The sequence below is a fragment of the Myxocyprinus asiaticus genome, chromosome 13 (assembly GCF_019703515.2).
Source record: "Myxocyprinus asiaticus isolate MX2 ecotype Aquarium Trade chromosome 13, UBuf_Myxa_2, whole genome shotgun sequence".
NCBI lineage: Eukaryota > Metazoa > Chordata > Actinopteri > Cypriniformes > Catostomidae > Myxocyprinus > Myxocyprinus asiaticus.
Window position 1 is genome coordinate 36,396,969 of NC_059356.1, and position 22,396 is coordinate 36,419,364.

Genomic DNA, 22,396 nt, shown 5'->3' on the forward strand with positions numbered 1-22,396 from the left:
CAGCGGGTGAAGGTATGGTGTGTGCACGGGGATATTCAAAATGACCCTTTAGTGATGGTCATTATTCAATTTCAGGGACAAAAGTATAGTGTCAAGTCTGCAGTTAGTCCCCGCCTCTCCCATCGAATTTATAACTTTATTGAGGGGAATTTGTGTGGATGTGTCCTGTAACAAAGTGTAGTGGTGTGTGGTGTGTGATTTGCTGGCTGGGGAGGTGGTGCCGGGGCCATCTATGTCAGCTCCACGTCAGGATGACGCAAGGGAGGGGGAAGTCATGGCTCCGTATCCGTATTTTTCAATTATTAAGGATCGGTTGTATCGAGTGACACAGGACACTCAGACAAAGGAGGATACAACACAACTGTTAATACCGAAGAGTCGTCAGGAAATGCTATTCCAGACGGCTCACCATAATCCGATGGTGGGTCATTTAAGGCAGGAAAAAACACTAAACCGTCTGATGGCCCAATTCTATTGGCCAGGCATTAGTGGGGATGTTCGCAGGTGGTGTGCGGTATGCCGTTAATGTCAGCTGGTAAATCTGCGGCCACCCCAAAAGCGCCATTGCGCCCCCTTCCATTGACCGAGGTCCCCTTCCAAAGAATTGGCATGGACCTCGTCGGGCCACTAGAGGGGACGGCATGCGGGCATCATTTTGTGTTGGTTCTGGGGGAATACGCAACACAATATCCGGAAGCAGTGCCTCTGCGCAACATCTCACCATGAAGTGTTGCAGAGGCACTCTTCAGAATAATCTCCCGAGTGGGAATTCCGAAAGAAATCCTCACTGATCAAGGCACTACATTTATGTCATATACACTACAAGAACTGTATGAATTATTGGGGATTAAATCGATTCGGACCAGTGTTTACCAACCCCAAATGGACGGCTTGATTGAACAATTTAATCAGACACTAAAGAATATGATTCATAAGTTTATGCACGAGGACGCTCAAGATTGGGACAAGTGGCCCGAGCCCCTATTATTTGCAGTACAAGAGGTCCCGCAAGCCTCCACGGAGTTCTCCCCATTTGAATTACTGTACGGGCATCGACCATGTGCCGTGCTCGATGTCCTACGGGAAAATTGGGAAGAGGGACCTTCAAACAGCAAAAACAAAATTCAATACGTTCTTGACCTGAGAGCAAAACTCCACACACTGGGGCAATTAACACAGGAGAATTTGCTCCAGGCTCAAGAACATCAAAGCCTGCTGTATAATAGGGGTACTCGGCCACAAGAATTTACACCGGGAGATAAAGTTCTTGTATTGCTCCCCACATTGAGCTCTAAATTACTCGCCAAGTGGCAAGGACCATTTGAGGTCACATGGCGAGTCGGGGAAATCGATTATGAGGTTAAACAAACGGATAGAGGTGGAGCACGTCAGATTTACCACATCAGTCTCCTAAAACCGTGGAGAGAGGTGGTCCCCGTGACTTTGGCAATGGTGGTTCCAGAGAGGGAGGAGCACGGACCGGAGGTGAACTTAATTCACAGGCCAGACTGAGTCGGACGATGGAGGTATGTGGTGATGTGGGCGTGGCGTCTATGAAGAGTGAGGCCGGGAGAAACACACGAAGCTGACTGTGTACATTTACGTTGTGCTGAAAAGCAAACTGTTTTGTGTTAAGCTGAAAATTGGAAAAATAAAGATTTATGTGGACTGTTCACCTGGCCCCTGCTTCCTCCTTCAAAGTAGCAAGAGACCTGTCACAGAAATATTGAATACATTTAAAGGACATTTTTGTCAAAAGGCAAAGAATTATGTCTAAAATAAAAAAAACATGTAAAAATTCACACTGACAATAACTTTGTGTAAGAAAATGACTGAAATTGAAGCTGTTATTCACTGATAAGCTTCCCCTCCCCCATATCTCTCCAGTCTCATTCACGTTCAGAAGATCTGGAATATACTTTAGCTCATGAGTAATACAGACTACTGTTATGGTACTTTTGTTGTGCTTTTTTTTGTCATTTTTGGCTTGACAGCTCCTGGTCACCATTCAATTTCATTGTTTTATGTGGCAGTGAGGGCGTGGTCAAGCGTCCGTCCAGAGAGAGAGAAAGCGGTAAGGACAATTGCACCTGAGCTAAATCATGTTTAACACCTGTTTCTAATTACAGTGAGCATGGGGAGAGCGGCATATAAGCAGCCACGCCATCAGCAGAGTGAGAGAGTCTGGCACAAGAAGGCCACGGAGCTCCTGAAGCTAAAGCCGTTACATTTAATCTGTTATGTTTGTGAAGCTGATGTGTTTGTGAAGTATTGAAGTGGCCTATTAAATGTCCTACCTGAGCCTGCTTCCCTGTGTTCTCCTTCCCTTCTGCTGTGAAGCTGTACTACATATTACATGCTGCCTAAAATACTTTGTTGTCGAAGGAAGAAAGAAAGTCAAACAGGTTTTGAACCAGATGAGTAAATGGATTTTCAATTTTGAGGGAACTATCCCTTTAAACAAAAGAGAAGGATCTGAATTTTCTCTTTCTTCCTTTCCTGTCTACCCATTTTCCATTCATGTCTCACGTGTGTGAAATTGTCAACATTGGCCACTGCCAACATAAGTGCTGGACAACACAAAGTTAAATAGAACAAATTGTATCTCATCTCTCTGGGGCCCGCAGTGCAGTTTGGCTAATCTTATACGTTTATTTATGGAGGTCACATTTATTCTCGGTGACAGACAGAGCAGGTTATTTGCTTTAACACGAAATGCGCAGATCGCATCTCCAAATGCCTACCCTTTCCTTAGTCAACCCCATCCTCCTCTCATAATCCTCTACGTGTCATCTTTACTTTCCGCTATTTCACATCGTGGGGTGTCTAACATGTTGAGAACAATTTTGGATGGTAATGAAAATGCTAATCGATTTCTTCCGTCCCACTTATTACAATGTGTCCAATGTTCTTATTGAAATGCAAATGAGTTTAGATCCCAATGTGAAAACAGTTGAGAGTGTGAGAGCATTAATCAGCAGGCAATTATCAGTTTGAAATATTTAAAACCTCATCACAAACTCGCATGCGGAAATGTCAGTGCTTTATCAATTGTTTTTCATTAAGAGACAGAGAGAGAGAGAGAACAGGTAATTTTGGTGTAGAGTACCTCTCTTAGGTAACAGGAAATCCCTCGCAGGGCTGCTCCCATGGCTGTCGGGGAAGGAAGCTTGCAGACAGAGAGAGAGAGAGAGAGAGAGAGAGAGAGAGACAGAAATGAGAGATAAAGTTAGCCTCTGCAATTTGAGTCTCTGTAAGTATTTGTTACTTACTTGAACCAAGTATTTGTTTCTTACGGGACTAGACTCAAATTAGTCTCAGCCTCAGACGGCACACCCATGGACTGCCCACAGCCCATTCACGTGACCATCTGATGTATTTTGCACATAAACCTGGGAGTGCTTTCTCAATCTGACAAACTCTAATCTGATTAGCTGACTTTACGCAACTTCTAGGAGTAAGGGCGCAATGGGTTTTTAATCAGTTGTGCTTACAAGTTTTCAGGTTGATACAACATGTGCTTTTGAGGATGAAATAATCACTAGATTTGACTAAATTTGGCAGGTTAAGGGCACCAAATAATTTGAAAGATGTTCAGAGTTTTGTTTAATTCTGAAAAAGTTGGGACAGCATGCAAAATGGCAATAAAAACAAAACTTAGTGATTTGTAAATTCTGTTCACCCTGTGCTATATTGAAAGCACTACAACAACTCATTATTTGATGTTTTACCTTGTGAATTTCATAGTCTTTTTATTAAATATACACTAATTTCAAATCAGATGATTGCAACACGCTCCAAAAAGGTTGAGACAGTCGAGTGTTTACCACTGTTTAACATCAAAATTTCTTCTAATAACACTTATTAAGAGTTTGGGCATTGAAGACACAAGTTTGTTGGGTTTAGCAAGCAGAATTTCCCCCCATTCATCCATTATGTAGGTCTTCAGTTGCGCAGTTGTACAGGGCCTTTGTTGCCATGTTTTTCGCTTCATAATCTGCCACATATTCTCAATTGAAGTCAGGTCAGGACTGCAGGCAAGCCAATCTAGCACCCGCACTCTGCTTACACAGACATGAACTTGTAATCCGGGCAGTCTGCTAGAAAATGCAGGGACATCCCTGGAAAAGACAGCGTCTGGATGGCAGTATATGTTGCACCAAAATGTGTACATATCTTTCTGCATTAAAGGTGCCCTCACAGATGTGCAAGTAACCTATGCCATGGGCAATGACACACCCCCACACCATTACAGACACTGGCTTTTGGACCTGATGTTGGTAACAGCTTGAATAGTCATTTTCCTCTTCGGCCCGGAGAACACGACGGCTGTGTTTTTCAAAAACTATTTGAAAGTATTCCCGAGCCCATGTCAAGATATCCATTACAGAAGAATGATGTTTTTAAGACAACAACGTCTGAGGGATCGGAGATCATGCGCATTCAGAAGTGCTTGCAGGACAACGCCAAACCACGTACTGCCCAGATTACAAGTGCATGGCTGTGTAAGCAGAGAGAGCAGGTGCTAGACTGACCTGCCTACATTCCTGACCTGTCACCATCTGAAGATGTGTGGTGCATTATAAAGCGCAATATACAGCAACGGAGGCCCTGTACAACTACGCAGCTGAAGACCAGCATAATAGATGAATGGAGGAAAATTCTGCTTGCAAAACCAACAAACTTGTGTCTTCAGTGATATTAGAAGAAATGGTGATGTTACACAGTGGTAAACACTTGACTGTCTCAAAAACTTTTTGGAGCGTGTTGCAATAATCTGATTTGAAATGAGCGTTTATTTAAAAAAAAAAATTTAATTCACAAGGTAAAATATCAAATAATGTCTTATTGTAGTGCTTTCAATAATTACAGTGTGAATAGAATTTATAAATATCTCCTTTTTGTTTTTATTAGCATTTTCCATTCTATCCCAACTTTTTTGGAATCGGGGTTGTGTGTGTGTGTGTATGTGTGTCTAATATATATATATCTATATATATATAGATATATATATATACACTGTATAAAGTGTACTGTGTATATATATGTATATATAGAGTTTATACACGTTTCTGCATTTTTTCCCCCCATTTTTTTCTCTAGTCATTTCATACCATTTATTTTTTTCAAATGATTTATTATTGTGGCATAATCGATTTCAGATAAACCTGCCCCTAAATGGCACATTTTAAAAAATGAACTGTAATTTGGTCACTTTACATGTCAATCAAACATTCTCTTCCTCTCTATGTGGCTGGTTCTTGGCCAGAATACATTGCAATGTGGACCAGACCTTTTGCCGTTTATTCAAAGGTTTGCCTACATGAAACTAGACTCAGGCCACATCCACACTAATCCGTTTTCGACTGAAAACTCTTTTTACCATTTCCGAACATCAACGTTTTCCAAAGTTCTAGAGAGCATTCTCAAAAGTCTCAAAGTTCAAAAGTTTTGGTGTAGGAAAATGTTGTTTCAGTGTGGATGAGAGGTGTAAAAGTAGCAAAATTGATACATTTTCAACCTAAAACGTATTAGTGTGGACGTGGTCTCAAACTGACTGTGTGTGTATGTGTGTCTTACAGGTGGTGGATGTTCTAAACAAGTGTAGAAACGTTTCGTCTGATCTGGTTTCACACGTCTTAGGGCCACACGAGACTCCCCGATAAACTCATTATGAGTCAGTTTATCCTCATCGCACACTGACAACCTGAGAAAAACAACAACATACAGGAAACAAAGAAAGTGAGTGTGTTATTCAATTAAATTGGAAGAACAACAAAGGTAATCATAAAAGTTGTAAAGGTAGTATGGGCGAACGTGATAAAAAAAAGGCATGAAAAACGCTATCCCCAGAGCAGCTAAAGCTGGAAATGGCTCAGAGGGAAATGTATATTTATGAATGGGATTAGGGTGATATTTCTGGCTCTGTCAGCTTGGTCTGAAGTAAGCGCCAGCCCTTTTTCTTTTTTCAAAGGTTTGCTTGCGTGTTTGCAGAACTGATACCCTCCTCTGCAACTGTACTCTCCCTAGGAGATAAACAACAAAATGACTTTTCTCTGACTCCTGTCACCCCGTCATTGAAAAAAAAGGGCAAGTTTGAGAAACACAGCAGTCCCAGCGCCAGTTTGCCAGTTGATACTGTTCATTTTTAATGTGAGCGCACAGGTAATTTTCTGGAGATAATCGCAGGATAAACCGGAGTGCTACAGCAGTCACACCTCCTCTTGCGAGGAACCTTGGAGATGATGGGGCTGAAGAGGACCATTCAGTGCTGCAAAATATTAAGGCTAAATCTATGCTGACAATGGTAGATGCTCCCAGAAACTAGATCATTCCTGAAGGTCTATAAAGAGGAAGATCTGCTTACTCTGCTATCACACACCTACACACCTACTGTCAGGGGAAGATATGCAGGCTACTGTCAAATCACTGCTTCCCCGAGAGCAGATTTTTAAAGACATATCCAGCATATATTTACTGCTTGGAGTCACCCATTAAGTAAGATCGACTCGCAGGAGTTGGTATTTGTTTACCGACCTCAGGGTTTTTCTGTGCATATCCTCTTCTGTGATGCCAATATATGTCAGAGTCTCATTCCAAACTGGATTTAGTGAATTGCGTACTATTTTGGTTTTGAGTTTATTAGCCTGACAGATAAAAAGAGAGAGGCAAAAGAGAAAGACAGCCAGGTTGGTATAAAACAGACATTTTTAACTGTTGCATATTATTTATGCAATAATTAAAACATTGGAGAGTAACAAAAAGAGTGGGGATTCGTTAATCCCCCCTCTTAATCCTTTGATGCATGAATTTTAAATTACAATGACAAAAAATATTATATCTTTCTTTAATGTGTCTTTCTTTAATGTGAAATGCCAAACATTGTATAACCAACTACATTTCCAAACTTATGTCATTTATGTATTATCATGTCATAACAAGCACACATTAACGTTTAAAAGGGTTACTCATTCCTGCTCCTGGGAAGCCACTTTCCTGCAGAGTTTAGTTCCAACTCACACTCAAAGTTTAATTAGTTCCAAGTTAAACACACCCAAACCGACTAATCAATATCGTTGGGTTTACTTAAAAAATTAAAGGAAGGTCTGTTGGAGTAGGGTTGGAATGAAGCCGCAGGAAGGTGGCTTTCCAGGAGAAAGAATGAGTAACCCTGATGTATAAAAAAAACAGTCATATAGAATTATGAGTCAAAGATGACCACCTATGGTGGTTAACCATTCACACTCTGATTTTTATTTTTAGTTTAAATGGCGTTTAAAGATATGTCCACTGATGTCATGTACCAAAGGGTTTGTAGTTCCAAATTAAACAGGATCTAAAATTTGCCCACCTTGCATGCTCCTGGGAGAAGGTGAAGTTTAACATAAGGATCTGCCAGACCATTAAAATCCATAGGTTTCAGACCCTTTACCAAAAATAAAAAGGGACATTTTATTAGACAGGACTGCTGAATAAAATATTTATAGAAACACTGGAATGGAGCCCTGTTGAAGTAGAATAAACTGCTAAAGGTTTAATCAGCTGCTGGTTTTTGGAGTGTGAGTCATGGATAGGTGTGTGTGTGAAGTGAATTACACAGGTGTGAAACGAACGTTACCTTGGCTCTGATGATGGTACAGTGAAGTGAACTTGTCGCTCTCTCATACCTCAGTTCAAATTCTAATGTCCCCAGTGCCGCTAAAAAAAATTAAAAAAAAATGATAGCATAGATGTCAACAACAATGCCAAATCCACAATGCCAGAATGACAAAAAGCAGATAAACGATACAATGATTCATTATGTAGGAGACATTAGGAGACATGTACATCTGACAGATGGCAAGATGGATAGCAACATCGCAAATGGGGAAAAGCACCATAATGCTGCTAGAGGAATTCTTGGATGAAAAATATACATCATTTGCATAGTACAGGTTTAATGTTGCATCACTCAGAATGCTTAGAATTCAAGAAAACACCAATGAAAATGGGGACACCATTTTATTACCTTATATGGACTAATAATGTATTTATAACAATAAAATATGAAACTACACTTGATTCTGTACACATATAGGGGAAGAAAGGGATAGCTGTCATATGGGGAAGTTGTCACAAGGGCTGTATCTCAGCAACTGTAAGGTTCTGAGTCAAAAGTCCAATTATAGAAATGCTTGTGTTCTCTAGCAGTGGTTGTATGTTGGTTTCAAACACCTATAATTCAAATGCAAAAACACCTAGTTCAAAACTGTATATTAGAATAATTTTGTAAATTTTGTCCTCCAAACTAAAATTCCAATATCATCATATTTTTATAATAGCTGTTTGGTAAACAAGTGAACACAATAAAACCACATTGGCATCCATTCAGGCAAGGGTGAATTATATTATGAAGGCTGATTTTAACCAAAACTGTTTTCAGGGCAAGGGTATTTTTCATGAATGTTAGGCTGGTCCAAGTTACCATGTCACCATACGTCGTACCAATGCAAGTAACACCGCTATACAACACTTTTTAATTTACACAACACAACACAATTTAATTATTTAATTTTTATACACAATTTACAATCATATTTAATCAAACTACACAATGATCACTCTAAGACTTTATAAATATTACAGTGTCATTTTTTTTTTGTTAATGCATTTCCTGTAAAACTACTTTGAAACTATGTGTGTTGTGAAAAGTGCTATACAAATAAAAATGACTTGACTTTAACGATTATTCGCATTCTGTCTGTGAGTTCTTCTACTTTGGAATTGAACAAGTGAGTGTTTATGGCTGGGGATGTGACATTGATAGATGTCATTAAGTTAAGTTATAGTTAAGTTAAGTTGCCTTAAGTTACATTATATCCTGGTTGTTATCCAGGAGATAGAGTATTGCATGTTTTATGATGTACAAAATGATGTAACTTTTTTGCATATTTGATAGGATATACTGTCTATAATGTTTTGGACTGTTTATGTAATCTGCTCATTTAGGACCTCAAATAGAAGAGCACACCTTTTGTCAAGTTTTAAGTTATTTTGAAGCATCCATTTATTTTACAGTATATGTGGCTTTATACTATAATATGCTGTTCAATGGCAGGTTCCACTGTGACAGATTGAGACTGATCTCATGGAAAAAAACATGATTGTGGCAACATTTTAGCAAAATTATTGCATGGCTCCTTACACGTATAACGGCAGTTACAAGGTGAAATACACCTTGAGTGGCACTACAAGGGAGTTACATTTTCTCCCAAACAGACAAGGTTTTTAAAGAAATAGTTCACCCAAAAATAAAAATTCTCTCATCATTTACTCACCCTCAAGCTATCCCAGATGTGTATGACTTTCTTTATTTTGCAAAACACAAAGGAAAATATTTAGAAGAATATTTCAGCTCTTTAGGTCCTCACAATGCAAGCCAAAATTTTGAAACTCCAAAATCCACATAAAGGCAGCATAAAAGTAATCCATATGACTCCAGTGGTTAAATCCATGTGTTCAGACATGATATGATAGGTGTGTGTGTGTGAGAAACAGATCAATATTTAAGTAAGTTTTCATAATAAATTCTCCTCCCTGCCCATTAGGGGGTGATATGCAAGAAGGATGTGAATCACCAAAAACAGAAGAAGGAGAATGAGAAAGTGAAAGTGGAAACTGACATAGCAGGGAGGAGAATATATAGTAAAAAAGGACTTAAATATTGATCTGTTTCTCACCCATACCTATCATATCGCTTCAGAAAATATGGATTTACCCACTGGAGTTGTCTGAGTACTTTTATTTTGCCCTTATGTGGATTTTGGAGCTTCAAGATTTTGGCATTCACTTGCATTGTATGGACCTAAAGAGCTGATAACTTCTAAAAATCTTCGATTGTATTCAGCAGAAGAAAGAAAGTCATACACATCTGGGTTGGCATGAGGGTGAATAAATGATGTAAGAATTTTATTTTTGGGTTAACTATTCCTTTAAACCAGGGGGCCTGGGTAGCTCAGCGAGTAAAGACGCTGACAACCACCCCTGGAGTCGCAAGTTCAAATCCAGGGCGTGCTGAGTGACTCCAGTCAGGTCTCTTAAGCAACCAATTTGGCCTGGTTGCTAGGGAGGGTAGAGTCACATGGGATAACCTCCTTGTGGCCACTATAATGTGTGGTTCTTGCTCTCAGTGGGGCACATGGTGAGATGTGCGTGGATGCTGAGAAGAATAGCATGAAGCCTCCACACGCAATGTCTCCACAGTAACACACTCAACAAGCCACATGATAAGATGTGCAGATTGATGGTCTCAGATATGGAGGCAACTGAGATTCACCATCCGCCACCTGGATTGAGGCAAGTCACTATGCCACCACGAGGACTTAGAGCGCATTGGGAATTGGGCATTCCAAATTGGTGAGAAAAAAATTTATAAAATAAAAAAATATTCCTTTAAACCTTAACTAAACACTTAACGATAGCATCATAAAAAGCAAATGTGAGATGAAAAACACAACTGCTGAAGCAACCATGTCATTTTGGGGTACTTCTATGACACTTCCGGTTCACGTGCGTGCTCTTCAGGACTTTTACCCCGGTCCTTTAAATTGAAAGTTCAACAGCCTACCAGTTGAGCTACTGTGCAATTTGATCATACCCGAACAAGCTTCTAAATGTAGTTTGTAAATGCAAACATTAAAATGTATCACCTTACAAGTCATGCACTATAGTAAAAGTGTGTAGATGTCATAAAATAGTGTGGGAGGAACAGGGTGAAAATTAAGAGATAATTAATTGTTAATCTGCTATTTTACTCATGATTTGTATGAAAGGGAACAAAAGTCATTGTTTTTGTAGCATATCTAGTGTTCATTTCACCAGGAAACTGCTGTGATTTGTACAACGAGGCATGTAAAAATCCTTTTGCCAATATGTAGCTAGTAATGAGATTCTATAAGACCATGTTGGTGACAACATGCCACGCCATTCGGGACATGTTGTCAGAAAAGGTCAACTTGCGTTAATGAATTGATGTGTGGCTTTGTGAATAATGTGTTTCCCTTGGGTGGAGTGTGTGAAGTGATTTATAAACAGATTGTACAAGGTGGTGTCACTATTCGTCATTATTAAATACACAATGTCAAGACTTACTGCAATCATCGCTGTCTGAACTGCAGATGTCCACTGATGTCTCAATGCTGCTAGCTGCTGACAGAGTCCCACCCCCTCCTCTTGCCCCTGCCTGCAGAGGGGACAAGAGACCTCCACTCGTTCCCCCCAAGGCCCCACCTCCCGGGCTGAGAGCCAATGGAGAGGCAGCAGGGTTAGGAGAGACAGCGGTTGGGGAGAGTCGAGGGAAATAGGCAGAGATCTGTCTAATTGGTCGGATGGGGCCGGGACAGACGTCTATGGCCATGTGTTCCTGGATGGAGATGGTGAGCTTTTTTCCCTTACGCACCGTCATAGAGCTAAAACCAAGAGAGAAAGTTATTTTGTCACTTATTAGCCAGCAGATGTTTTTCATGCAGAGCGATCTAAAGTATAAATTACAACCACAATTCCCTACTGGAGCCACCTGTTATTAAGACAATGGTGATAGATTTTGGGAGCAACCAGCAAAAAGTCCATAACCGTCAGACTACCACAACAATCAACATAAAATATTTCTGTTAAAACCAATCCACTCTTTATTGAGTTTTATGGGTTAAACAGAAATAAACATAACAGTCAGAACTTTGCTAAGTGGAGCAGCAAACTTCAGTACTTGTGCAAAAGTCTAGAGGTTGTGAACATGAGTAGGTGAGTCAGGAAAGCGGAAGGATAGAGGTTCAAAGTCAACCTCCCATGCTGGAGATGCCAGTTCAAATCCCGCTCAGAGTGGGTCAAGCAGGACCAGTGATATGTGACCCAGATGAGAGTGAGGTTTAGTGGGGTGAGTGTAATGGGAGCCAGCTGGTTGAGCAGGACTGGTTATACATATGGGAAACGAAGCCAAGATGTAAGTAAGAGAAGTTTCATTCAAATAGATTTCCATGCAATGAACTGCCCCAGCAGAAATTCACTGCACATACTATAACTTAAAGTCACTTGCTTTCAATGAAATACTTTGAGACTTACATTCTGCACTGAACACTGACAAAGCACAGGAGGGCTTCTGTATTTGACCCAAAGACTTTTTGATCTGCAGTCAAATGGGGTCACATAAAAGTGTGGACAGTTGGAAGCAAGGATCTAGAGACCATGGGCAAAACTATTTCTATTAAAACCAGTCAACTCTTTATTGAATTTTATGTGTTAAACAGAAATAAACATAAGAGTCAGAACTTTGCTAAGTGGAGCAGCAAACTACAGTACTGGTGCAATAGGCTAGAGGTTGTGAACATGAGTAGGTGAGTCAGGAAAGCGGGAGGATAGAGGTTCAAAGTCGGAAGGTATAAAGTGGGTGTTTAGATGCTGCGGCTTAAAAAGTTTGCGCTGAGCTCAAGCTTTAAGCACATGCATCTAAGCTCTGTTCTGATTTATTTAGAAGTCGTGAGCAAAAATCTATGCTTGAAGCCAGAAGCAGTGCTTGGACCACTGTGCCGATTTCCTCTCCCCCACAGAGCTGTAGTCTAAACCACCCTGAGGCTCTGAGATAGGCTTTCTCCTTCAATACAGTTTCAATCCACTGTTAAGCCTTTGTCTTAACAGTGGAAAAAAAATTGTTTTTTATTCATTTAAAGTCCTTGTTCCAGATTCTTGTCCTCTAAACCGCTACCTTGTTTGTTTTTGTTTGTTTCGATGGACCTGTCATATAAGTATTTGATCTGTAACACCTCCAGAGACTGACATTTGCCTAAATTGAATTGACCTGCCTTGTCAAAACTGTTTTGAGTAGCTGGACCTGCGTACTACAACGAATGTTTAATTTCAAAACCTTCAACCTGCTATTCTCGCCCCCAAAGTGAGCTAGAAACTGAGTTGGATGAATCTAAATAGATACTAATTATGGTTTGACATCTCCAGCTAGCGCTTTGCTTAAAGCACTTTTGGGACCACAAAATGGAGCTACTTCACTTCAGTATAGTTGGCAAAATATTAGTTTTAAGATTTAGTGAGCTGGAATGGCGAAAGAATGGGAAATGTTTTAAGAGGCTGTAAGAGAGAGAATGAGTGTGTAATTCGATGAGAGAAAACACACTTTTGACTTTATCCTCGCCTCTTCCCCAAACGTCTTATTTGCATGGGCACACTTGAAATGCATATAAAGTCCCCTTGAGGATGTTTTAGGGCATTTGACGTCTAATCCCAGGAAAAATAATGAAAAATTATTTCATTCAGTGAGCATAATTACAAAGACCACATGTTCCTAACAGTTCCTGTGTTTTCAGAAGTTTCAGAAAAGAGGGTTGGAGAGAAAAAAAAAAAAGAGTGAAAACTGAAGATGGAGGTAATTCTTACAAAAAAGTTCTGGGTCAGTACCATGGTACTGTGATGGTATAAGATGGTAATACAATGGTACTTAGATACCATGGTAGCACTTTATTTTACAGTACTGTTCTACGTTTATTTACTATATAATTACAACAACTACAGTAATTACTAAGTACTAACCCTAAACCTAACCCCAACCTTAACCCATAATAAGTACATGTAGTTACCTAATATTTTTCAGTACTTTCTTGGCTAAGTACACTGTAAGTATTCTGAAAGTACATATACTGTCAAATAAAGTGCAACCGATACCATAGTTCTCAATGGTTACCATATTCATACCATGTTATTTACGCAATACTCCCTCAAGGTACTTTCAATAATACTATGGTATATATATATATATATATATATATATATATATATATAAACCTTTGCATTGAGGACAGAGGGGGTGAGAGGAGTAGAGAGACGTGAGGGTGCTCGGCCGGCGCTGAATCAGATGATCAAGATACAGGGGGGCCGGAGACGCCAGTTCAAGAGAGAGAGAGAAGCACGCGGCTGCATTGTGTGTGTCTGTGTTCATGTTTGTTTTATGTTGTTTTAAGTTTGAGTTTCTCATAAAATTTTATGTTTTTATGTTTACAGAAACATCTAAAACTAGCCCGAGATGGTTTTCTGGTTTTAGCTGGTTTAAGCTGGTCGAGCTGGTCTCCCAGCCTGACCAGCTGACAAGTGCTCAAAACCTATTTAAAACCAGACCAGGTTGGAAAACCAGCGCAGAGTAGTTTAGACAAGCTGCTCTAAACTGGTCTAGACCAGTTTAGGCTAGCTGGTCTAGCTGCTCTTTAAATGGCCTAGCTGGTCTTCCAACCTGACCAGCTGACAATTGCTCAAACTCTCTCTAAAACCAGCCAACCAGACCAGCCTGACCAGGCTGGGAATTAGCTAAGACCAGTATAGCTGGTTTAAGCAGTTCTAGCTGGTCTCCCAGCCTGGCCAACCTGTCTTCTAAAGATCAAGCTAGTCTTCTATCCTTATCAGATGACATGCTCTCGAAACACCTCTAAAACCAGCTAATCAGACTATGCTGGTCTAGACCAGATTAGACCAGGTGGTTTAAGATGGCCTAGTTGGTCTCCCAGTCTGGCCAAACTGGTCTTCGGCTGGTTTAGCTGGTCTCCCATCTGACATATGCTCACAAATAAAACCTCTTAAACCGGCCAAGTAGAACAGTCTGACCAGGCTGGGACACCAGCTAAAACCAGATGAGGCTGGTTTAAGCAGTTTTTTTTTTCTTTCAGCAGGTTAGTAGCCATAGTGTCAAGAGAAGGAAAGAGGAAAGCAGGAATAGGACATAAACTCACACTCATTGCTAACCTTTAAAGTAATTCTACCCCATTTGTTCAAAAGCACACTGTACTGTACAAGCAATGGCAGTTATTTCTCCTTGTCCATCTTTGCTTGTCAATATATCAGTCTGTCCAGTTTTTGACAGGCATCATGGCTGTCTTCATGGTGGTGGCAGGTAAGTTGTCATAATGGCATTGGAGCAGCACTGCTAATGAGATCATGACAAACAGCAGCTAACAAGATTAGCGATTAGCACACTGCCTCATGCCAAGCAGAATCTTTTTTATTTTTTTCAGCCTTCAAATCAAATCTCCTCCCACCACCCTCTGTACATGATAATATGTTCTCATGATGGTTTATGAAACTGGTTTGTTTCATTATTTATTTGAAAATTTCAATAAATTGCAAGCAATTCACGGACCTGAGATCTAAGGATTGTTTACATCCTCAGTCTGAGGGGAACAGCAATATGCATAAAAAATCTTTATTTGACTAAATGAGAGTCGTGAAAGAAATTATACTTGCACATTAGAGTAGTAATATAATCTTATCAACTGCAACGTAGTTGTATCCTATGTTTTTGTTAATATTCTTCAGCTATTACGTGAATTAAGTTGCTTTGAATAAAAACTGTATGGATTCATTTCAAAACTGATTATATTTCTCTCAGAAACTATTCAAGTTAGCAGTTAATTAGAATGTAGCTTAGCTTAATTTGTTTAGACTTAATGTGTGCTTCTCTTTAACCATAACCATAGACTTCGTTCCTAATGCAATCCTTTAGGATCATGTTCCTTTTGAGTTTTAAAGCAATTGTTTACAAGCCATCCGGCTAGTTCAGCGCTAGTAAAGTCAAGCCCACATTAGTCTCCATGTTAGATGGTTAACCCAGCACTGTTGCAATAACTTGCAGCTTCTGCAGTGTGTTGTGGCAGTGTGCAGGGCCCCTTCTTGCCTGCTGTTTGGATTCTGAACAGTGCGCATTGCGCACTAGCCTGCTAACTCTGTGAGTGGAGTCACGAAATGAATGAATGTCAGTGCTTGAGAGTGGATCACAGCAAGACATGAAGAGGCTGTTGAGAAGAGGACTCCGAGTGGGGTGATGAATGGGGGGTAGAGGTGGGAGTGAGAGGAAGTAATGAAGAGATATATTCCTATACTGTAAATTACTGACATTTTTGACAGTGGGTTGTAACATTACATTATGACACTGTTGGCACTTGAATCATAACTCACATTATGAAACAGAACGCCTTGATGAAATTTGGACTGTTGTCAACGTTTTCACTAGCTGATGAAATAAACTGTTGGGTCCAACTAGGTTCTTGAGGTCAACACCCCCCACCCCCCCACCCCAACACACACACACACATGTCTATCTCTCTCTCTCTCTATCACTTGTGTCAGTGGGATCATGTTTTCTTTTATTCACAAGATCAGTGGTCCTGATGAGAAGTGCATCACCGTTTCACAGTCAGTCACTGTGTCACTCAGACACTGATAGATTAGCAGAGAAAGAGAGAGCAGTCCACTCCACATCACACATTTTTTTCTGCAAGAGCTTTAAAGCAGAAATGCAGAAATACATGCACAGTATCTCATATCACAGTATCACCAAGTGTCAGATTGCTCACATATCTTCCTTTAGAATGCAGAATATTCTCTCCATCAAAAGTTGGAGAAAACAACAAATGAGAGAGTGAGTGAGGAGGGTGTGGGGTGTGGGGGGGAGGGCGACAGAGAAACAGGAAGAGAGCGAAAAGGTTAACGGCATGCATACATGAATACATTAATACTTAATACTGAATGAGAACGGGGCGGGGCAAACATATGGAAAAAAAGAAAGGATGGGGGGACAAGTGGTAAACTTTATGTGAAATTTATTTCCAAAAATATACAAGCAAACAATGCATAGCAGCAACAAAGGGTTAACATTTAAAAGACTAATTAACAGAGAGAGAGAGAGAGAGGAGGGAGGGAGGGAGGGGTTAAGAATGAGATGAACAAACAAATAAAGGCATATAGAAGGAAATAACAGGAGATTAAATTACACCATAGATCCTAAAGTTGGAGGAAAGGATAAATAAGCAGAATACTTTTTCTTACCTCCGATTGTGTGAGTGTGAAAGACTCCCTCATAAACAAGTGAATTCCAAAGCACAGGGGTCTGCACTAACAGGTGGTGCAAGAGAAAGAGATAGAGAAAGGGAGAGAGGAAGAGAAGGGAGGAGGGGGAGGCAAAGAGAGAGAGGAGGAGAGGCAGAGATGGAGAGGATTGAGTATTTAGCATAGCATCAAAGAATCTGTAGGATTACATGTGCAGAAGTATGAAGATAAGGAGGATTGGAAGAGAGGGAGAAAAGGATGGGAGGAGAAATGTTTTAGATTGCGCAATGGCAGGAGACATGGTGGGATAGAAGGAGTGTGTGAGAGAAAGTGTGTGTTTAGAGTAATCCTGAACTATAATGTGCTATAATTTCACTTTTTCCATGATCAATAATTCCATTTCTTTTGGGCTCTTTTTTCTGGTTGTAATATGTTATCTCTCCTTTCCTTTCCTTTGCTCTCTCTCTCTGTCTGTCTATCATTCTTCGCAGTTTGTTTGCAATATTATTTTGGTCTACATGCATTAATCTTTATTGTCAACATTAATAAGCGGGCTTCTTTATCAGTGTGTGTGTGCGTGTGTGTGTGTGTGTGGGGGGGGGGGGGGTTGGTGGTCAGGTTTCGCTTACAATGTCAAGAGTGGCCAATAGTGTCCATGAAGAAAACAGCTTAATAAGCTTTCTAGATAATGTCTTGAAGAAAATTTAAAAATGCAAACAGGTTTTTGTGAGGATTAGGCTTAGATGTATAACAGTCTGGTTCCAGAAGTAAAAATCTAATAAATTTTCTCCATTGGGGAACTGACTTTTAATGATAACTTATAAACCTTTAAAGGGGTCATGACATGAGGAATACAATTTCCCTTGACCTTTTAACCTACAGTGAAAGAGTTCATTGTACTATAAAAACATACTGTAAGTTTCAGAACTCAAAAATTCCTCGTCACTGTAAAAAGAGCATTTGTTGAAACCAAGCTGCCAAAAAGGCTCGTTCTCTACTTCTTCTAGATTGTGATGTCACACTGTGGTAGACATTTGCATCTGACCGCCTCCACAACAACACAACACTTACCTTATTACTTCTGTAACCCACTCAGTAGCGGAGAGCATTGAGGTGGCAATTAGAGAGCGGGTCAGTCAAGAGCAGAGAGCCAATAAAAACAGTGGCCGTTTACTGTCAAGCAGCACTAAAACCGAACGTTTCTGACAGAGGGTCAGAATGAGCGTGGAAAACGATAATGTTTTACAAATATCTGACAATAAAATAATAAAAAAAGGCATGTCATGACAGACCTACTGAGAGCTCCGAGGTTGTTAATGAATGATATAAGCTTTTGCTGAAACCATGAGTCTCCGTTATTTCATCTTCATTTGAAAACAAAATTGTGTTTAATAGCTGAATTTCTTGTGAAGAACTACATTACCTATGATCGTAAAGGAAAACTATCCACCAATCAGAGAATCGTGGCAAACAAAGCGCACCAAAAGAGCCCTGCAGTGACCGCCCACTCTCAGACACTTCTTTCATATATTATTCACCCTCGTGTTGTTCCAGTCCCGTCTGGCTTTTGTTACTTATTCGGTGGAACACAAAATGAGATGTGATGAGAATGAGAATGAGAATGACAGCATTAGCACCATTTAATTTCACTACATGCTTTTTTTCCATACAATGAATATGAATGGTGACTGAGGCTCGTTTTCCATAATATCTCCTTTTCTGTTCCACAGAAGAAAGAAAATCTTACGGATTTGGAATAACATGAAGGTGACTAAAAGATGACAGAATTTTCATTTGTTGGGTGAAAAGTTTCTGTCTTTTTATTGCACGGTATGTTCCAGTGGTGTAAGGGCTTTCTTTAATAGCACTACAGACACATGTGCCAAGGGCAGCATCTGTCTCTCTCCCTCCATATAATTTTCTCTAATGATGCCTAATGATACATCCATGAGAACACACTCTCCTACACACACACACACACACACACACACACATACTTGCACAATACAATATCAGATCGCACTGAACACACACAATAACACTCGCACACCAGAATATTATAATACTCACACACACACAGACACACACACACACACACACACACACACACACACACACACACACACACACACACACACACACACACACACACACATGTTGGTCCGGCTATCCTTATGAGAACTCTCCATAGACATAACTGATTTTTATACTGTACAAACTATAGATTCTATCCCCTAACCCTAACCCTACCCCTGAACCTAACCCTCACAAAAAAATGTCTGCATTTTTACATTTTCAAAAAAACATTGTTTAGTACGTTCTTTTAAGTGATTTGAATTATGGGGACACTAGAAATGTCCTCATAAACCACATTTATAGCATAATACCCTTTTCACCTAAACCTAACCAAAATAAATGCCCTCGTAAACCACCCAAACCCCACCCCACCCCACCCCACACCACACACACACACACACACACACACCACCACCACTGACAACAACAACATCAGTATCAATATCAGAATACATTTGAATACACATGCACTCACAAATGCCACAACATTAGGACACACACTAAGACACTTGCACACACAATTAACACACATGCACTCACACACAGACCACAATATCAGATCACACTAACACACATGTACACAAAATATTTTTTTGAACTGATCTTCTTACTCCATAACCCTCTCTCTTTCTAACTCTCTCTCTCTTCTCTCACTGTTCTCTGTGTAGGATTAAAGAAGGTCTCCTTAATTCTTTGTTTTTCCTCATTATTTTCCTCATTCAAGTCTCTCCTGGCTTGATCCTTCCTTTTTCTATGCATTCCACATCCTTCTTCCCACACCCCAACTCTTCTCTCTCTCTCTCCCTATTCATTCCAGCTTTGCCCAGAGGATTTACTGTATCTCTTTGGCACATGTAGATACATGGATGTGTGTAAGAGAGAGGGATAGAGAGAAAGAGAATATTTTGTGTTTTATTCCATCTCTTTTTATCATTCTACATGTTTTATCTCATCACATTGCCTGCTCCGCCTCTTTCACATGACTGTAATGTATTATATTGGATCCCCCTCTTGATACGACTCTTTTAAACCCGCTATCACACTGATCAGAAGGCTCGGTGGCCCAGATGTAATGAAAGCGAAGCGACGAGCCTGGCAGATTGCAGCAGCGATTGCACATTGTGAAGAAAGCCTCCCCCTGCCACACGCACTGGCCCGCTGTACCAATTAACCAGTCTTAAGGTACTGATCAGCCCCACAGCCTCGGTACGTGAGCCTTTGTCGGAGAATGCACTGCAGTTCACATACTTGGATCGCTGTCTAATTGAAACGCTCTAATTAGGTTCTTTTTATTTGATGGAGGCTGTTATGGTCAAGTGGCAGCATTCCTGTGGCACTTAAAAAAGGCCTGGGTTAGTTTGTGATTAATGAAGATTGGAATTTCTATTAGGAAGAATCAAATAGGTTATGAATTCAAAAGACAGGGACGTTGGCTGGCTGGGACAGTAGGACTGGTTCTTGTTGTGGTTATGATTCATATTTCATAACGTGATATGGATATTGCTTGATTGTTACCACAGGATAGCATCACATGATTTTCTGAATGACCATATCTGTCAATGTTAACATTAAATAACAGAACAAAACACTACAATATGTTACTGCTTGTTTTAGAGCTGTTATAAAGAGGGTGAAAGCTGGCTGGGGTATGTCTCTTAAAGCTTTTTTTACATGTCTCTCATGTATATTTTTACTGTACAATGAGCACATAGGCTCTGGACCTTGTGCACGTTTTAGAGTAACCAGAGACTGTTTAGGTCGAGATGGACCACTTATAAATAAATTAGAGAAATTAGAACCCACAATATGGTGGATATAGAAAAGGAAGTCCTGCCTTACAGGTAAAAACACCAGTCACCTTTTAGATACAGACAGACATCGCCTGTCAGACTCAGCAGGAAGTGGGTGTCGTTGAGTTCCAACACAAAAAGGTACTTTATTTTTCACAACTCAAAAACCACGATTTTCAGCGTAAAACTCAAATCCATGCTTTTCAACGGAAATATAATGTTCCTTGTCAACCGCACAGTCTCTGGGTTTGTGTAATTCTCTCTTCCCTCTCTGTCATCTGGCTCGCCTTTTAGTCCATCTCCAACTCTCACTGCAATGACAGACAGCTGTTAGAGACAATCATTGACAGGTGATGATCCTTACCGTTCTCATCTCCCAATCTCCCTCTCCATTCACAAGCCGGCGCTCAACCATGCCCCCACTTCCACATACCCCCATCGCCCGACTCAGGCCGGGAACCACCCGGCCTGCCCAGTACTCCAGCCATTTGCACCCCCGGCCTGTGGACCACATCGAACTTAAAAGGCTGAAGAGCCAGATACCAACAGGTGATCCGCGCACTGGTATTCTTCATGCAATGGAGCCACTGGAGCGGGGCATGGTCTGAACAGAGGGTTAAAGCCCGTCCCAGGAGGTAGTAGCGAAGGGTGAGGATCACCCACTTGATGGCCAGACACTCCTTCTCAATGGTGCTGTACCTTGCCTCTCTCGACAAAAGCTTCCGACTGATGTACAGCACTGGGCGCTCCTCCCCCTCAACCAGCTGGGACAACACGGCTCCCAACCCTCTGTCCGACGTGTCGGTCTGTAACACAAAAGGGAGAGAAAAATCAGCAGAAATTAACAACTGCCCACCCACAAAGCACAGCTTTCACTTGCATAAAAGCCTGTTGGCACGGTTTCGTCCACTGGACCAGGTCTGGGGCTCCCTTTCTAGTGAGATCAGTCAGCGGGCTGGTGACGTCCGAATAATTAGGCACAAATATTCTATAGTAGACAGCCAGCCCCAGGAGTCTCTCTTCCATCTCTGTCATCTGGCTTGCCTTTTAATCCATCTCCAGCTCTCACTGCAATGACAGACAGCTGTTAGAGACAATCATTGACAAGTGATGATCCTTAGCATTCTCATCTCCCGATCTCGCTCTCCATTCACAAGCCAGTGCTGAATAACGCCTCCTACTTCCACAGATGCCTATTATCAGCATTGCAACAAGTAACGTACAATAAAATTTGTCTGACGCAGTGGTTTAGTCGGGGTCATACGCACGTATACACCGTATGCTTTTTTCCCAGGGCTGTTTGCATATAACAACTAAGGATCAGTATTTGCATATACCCTCGGTATACCCACTTGTTTTGCTGCTTCAGAAGTCCATATTCTACTGTTGTGTTAGTTTCTCTTTAACTTTATTGGATGCTGTTTTGTGAAACTGGAGATTCTTTGTTGTAATTGGTGCATTATCACTTGAATTCTACCATTCCCCACCCCTGGCAACCGTTGTCGCCGCCATCATCAACTGAGGGAATTTATGACAGTGAGTGGAGAGAGAGAGAGTCACCCTCATGCTGAAACAGTATCAGGTAAAATTAATTAATGAAATATGCCAAATGTCCTGTAAAGGAATCGTCACATAATTAAGGGAAAAAATTAAGTTCCATATGAAATCCATACGGGATG

At 40.7% G+C, this 22,396-nt stretch overlaps 2 protein-coding genes across 5 annotated transcripts in view; one reads left to right on the forward strand and one right to left on the reverse strand.

Annotated features, from left to right (window-relative positions):
- Positions 1-2,414, forward strand: part of LOC127450890 (zinc finger protein 62 homolog) — a 37,432-nt gene extending 35,018 nt beyond the window's left edge. For 2 of the 3 annotated variants that reach the window (XR_007899038.1, XM_051715344.1), the window contains one exon: positions 2,130-2,414. Coding sequence is in view for 2 of the 3 variants with exons in the window: in XM_051715344.1 (XP_051571304.1) it covers positions 2,130-2,132 (3 nt within the window). In the remaining variant the exon portion in view is untranslated. The remainder of the gene's footprint in view (positions 1-2,129) is intronic. The other variant, XM_051715345.1, reaches the window with a different exon arrangement.
- LOC127450892 (double C2-like domain-containing protein alpha) overlaps positions 1-22,396 on the reverse strand; it is a 55,879-nt gene that overhangs the window by 29,100 nt on the left and 4,383 nt on the right. The window contains exons 2-8 of one of the 2 annotated variants that reach the window (XM_051715346.1): positions 21,082-21,785; positions 11,131-11,447; positions 7,619-7,698; positions 7,352-7,426; positions 6,538-6,647; positions 5,581-5,707; positions 3,110-3,169 (exon numbers count right to left, since the gene is read on the reverse strand). In XM_051715346.1, the coding sequence (XP_051571306.1) occupies positions 3,110-3,169; positions 5,581-5,707; positions 6,538-6,647; positions 7,352-7,426; positions 7,619-7,698; positions 11,131-11,443 (765 nt within the window). In that variant the 5' untranslated portion in view covers positions 11,444-11,447; positions 21,082-21,785. Of the gene's footprint in view, positions 1-3,109; positions 3,170-5,580; positions 5,708-6,537; positions 6,648-7,351; positions 7,427-7,618; positions 7,699-11,130; positions 11,448-16,851; positions 16,996-21,081; positions 21,786-22,396 lie in introns of those variants that run through there. The other variant, XM_051715347.1, reaches the window with a different exon arrangement.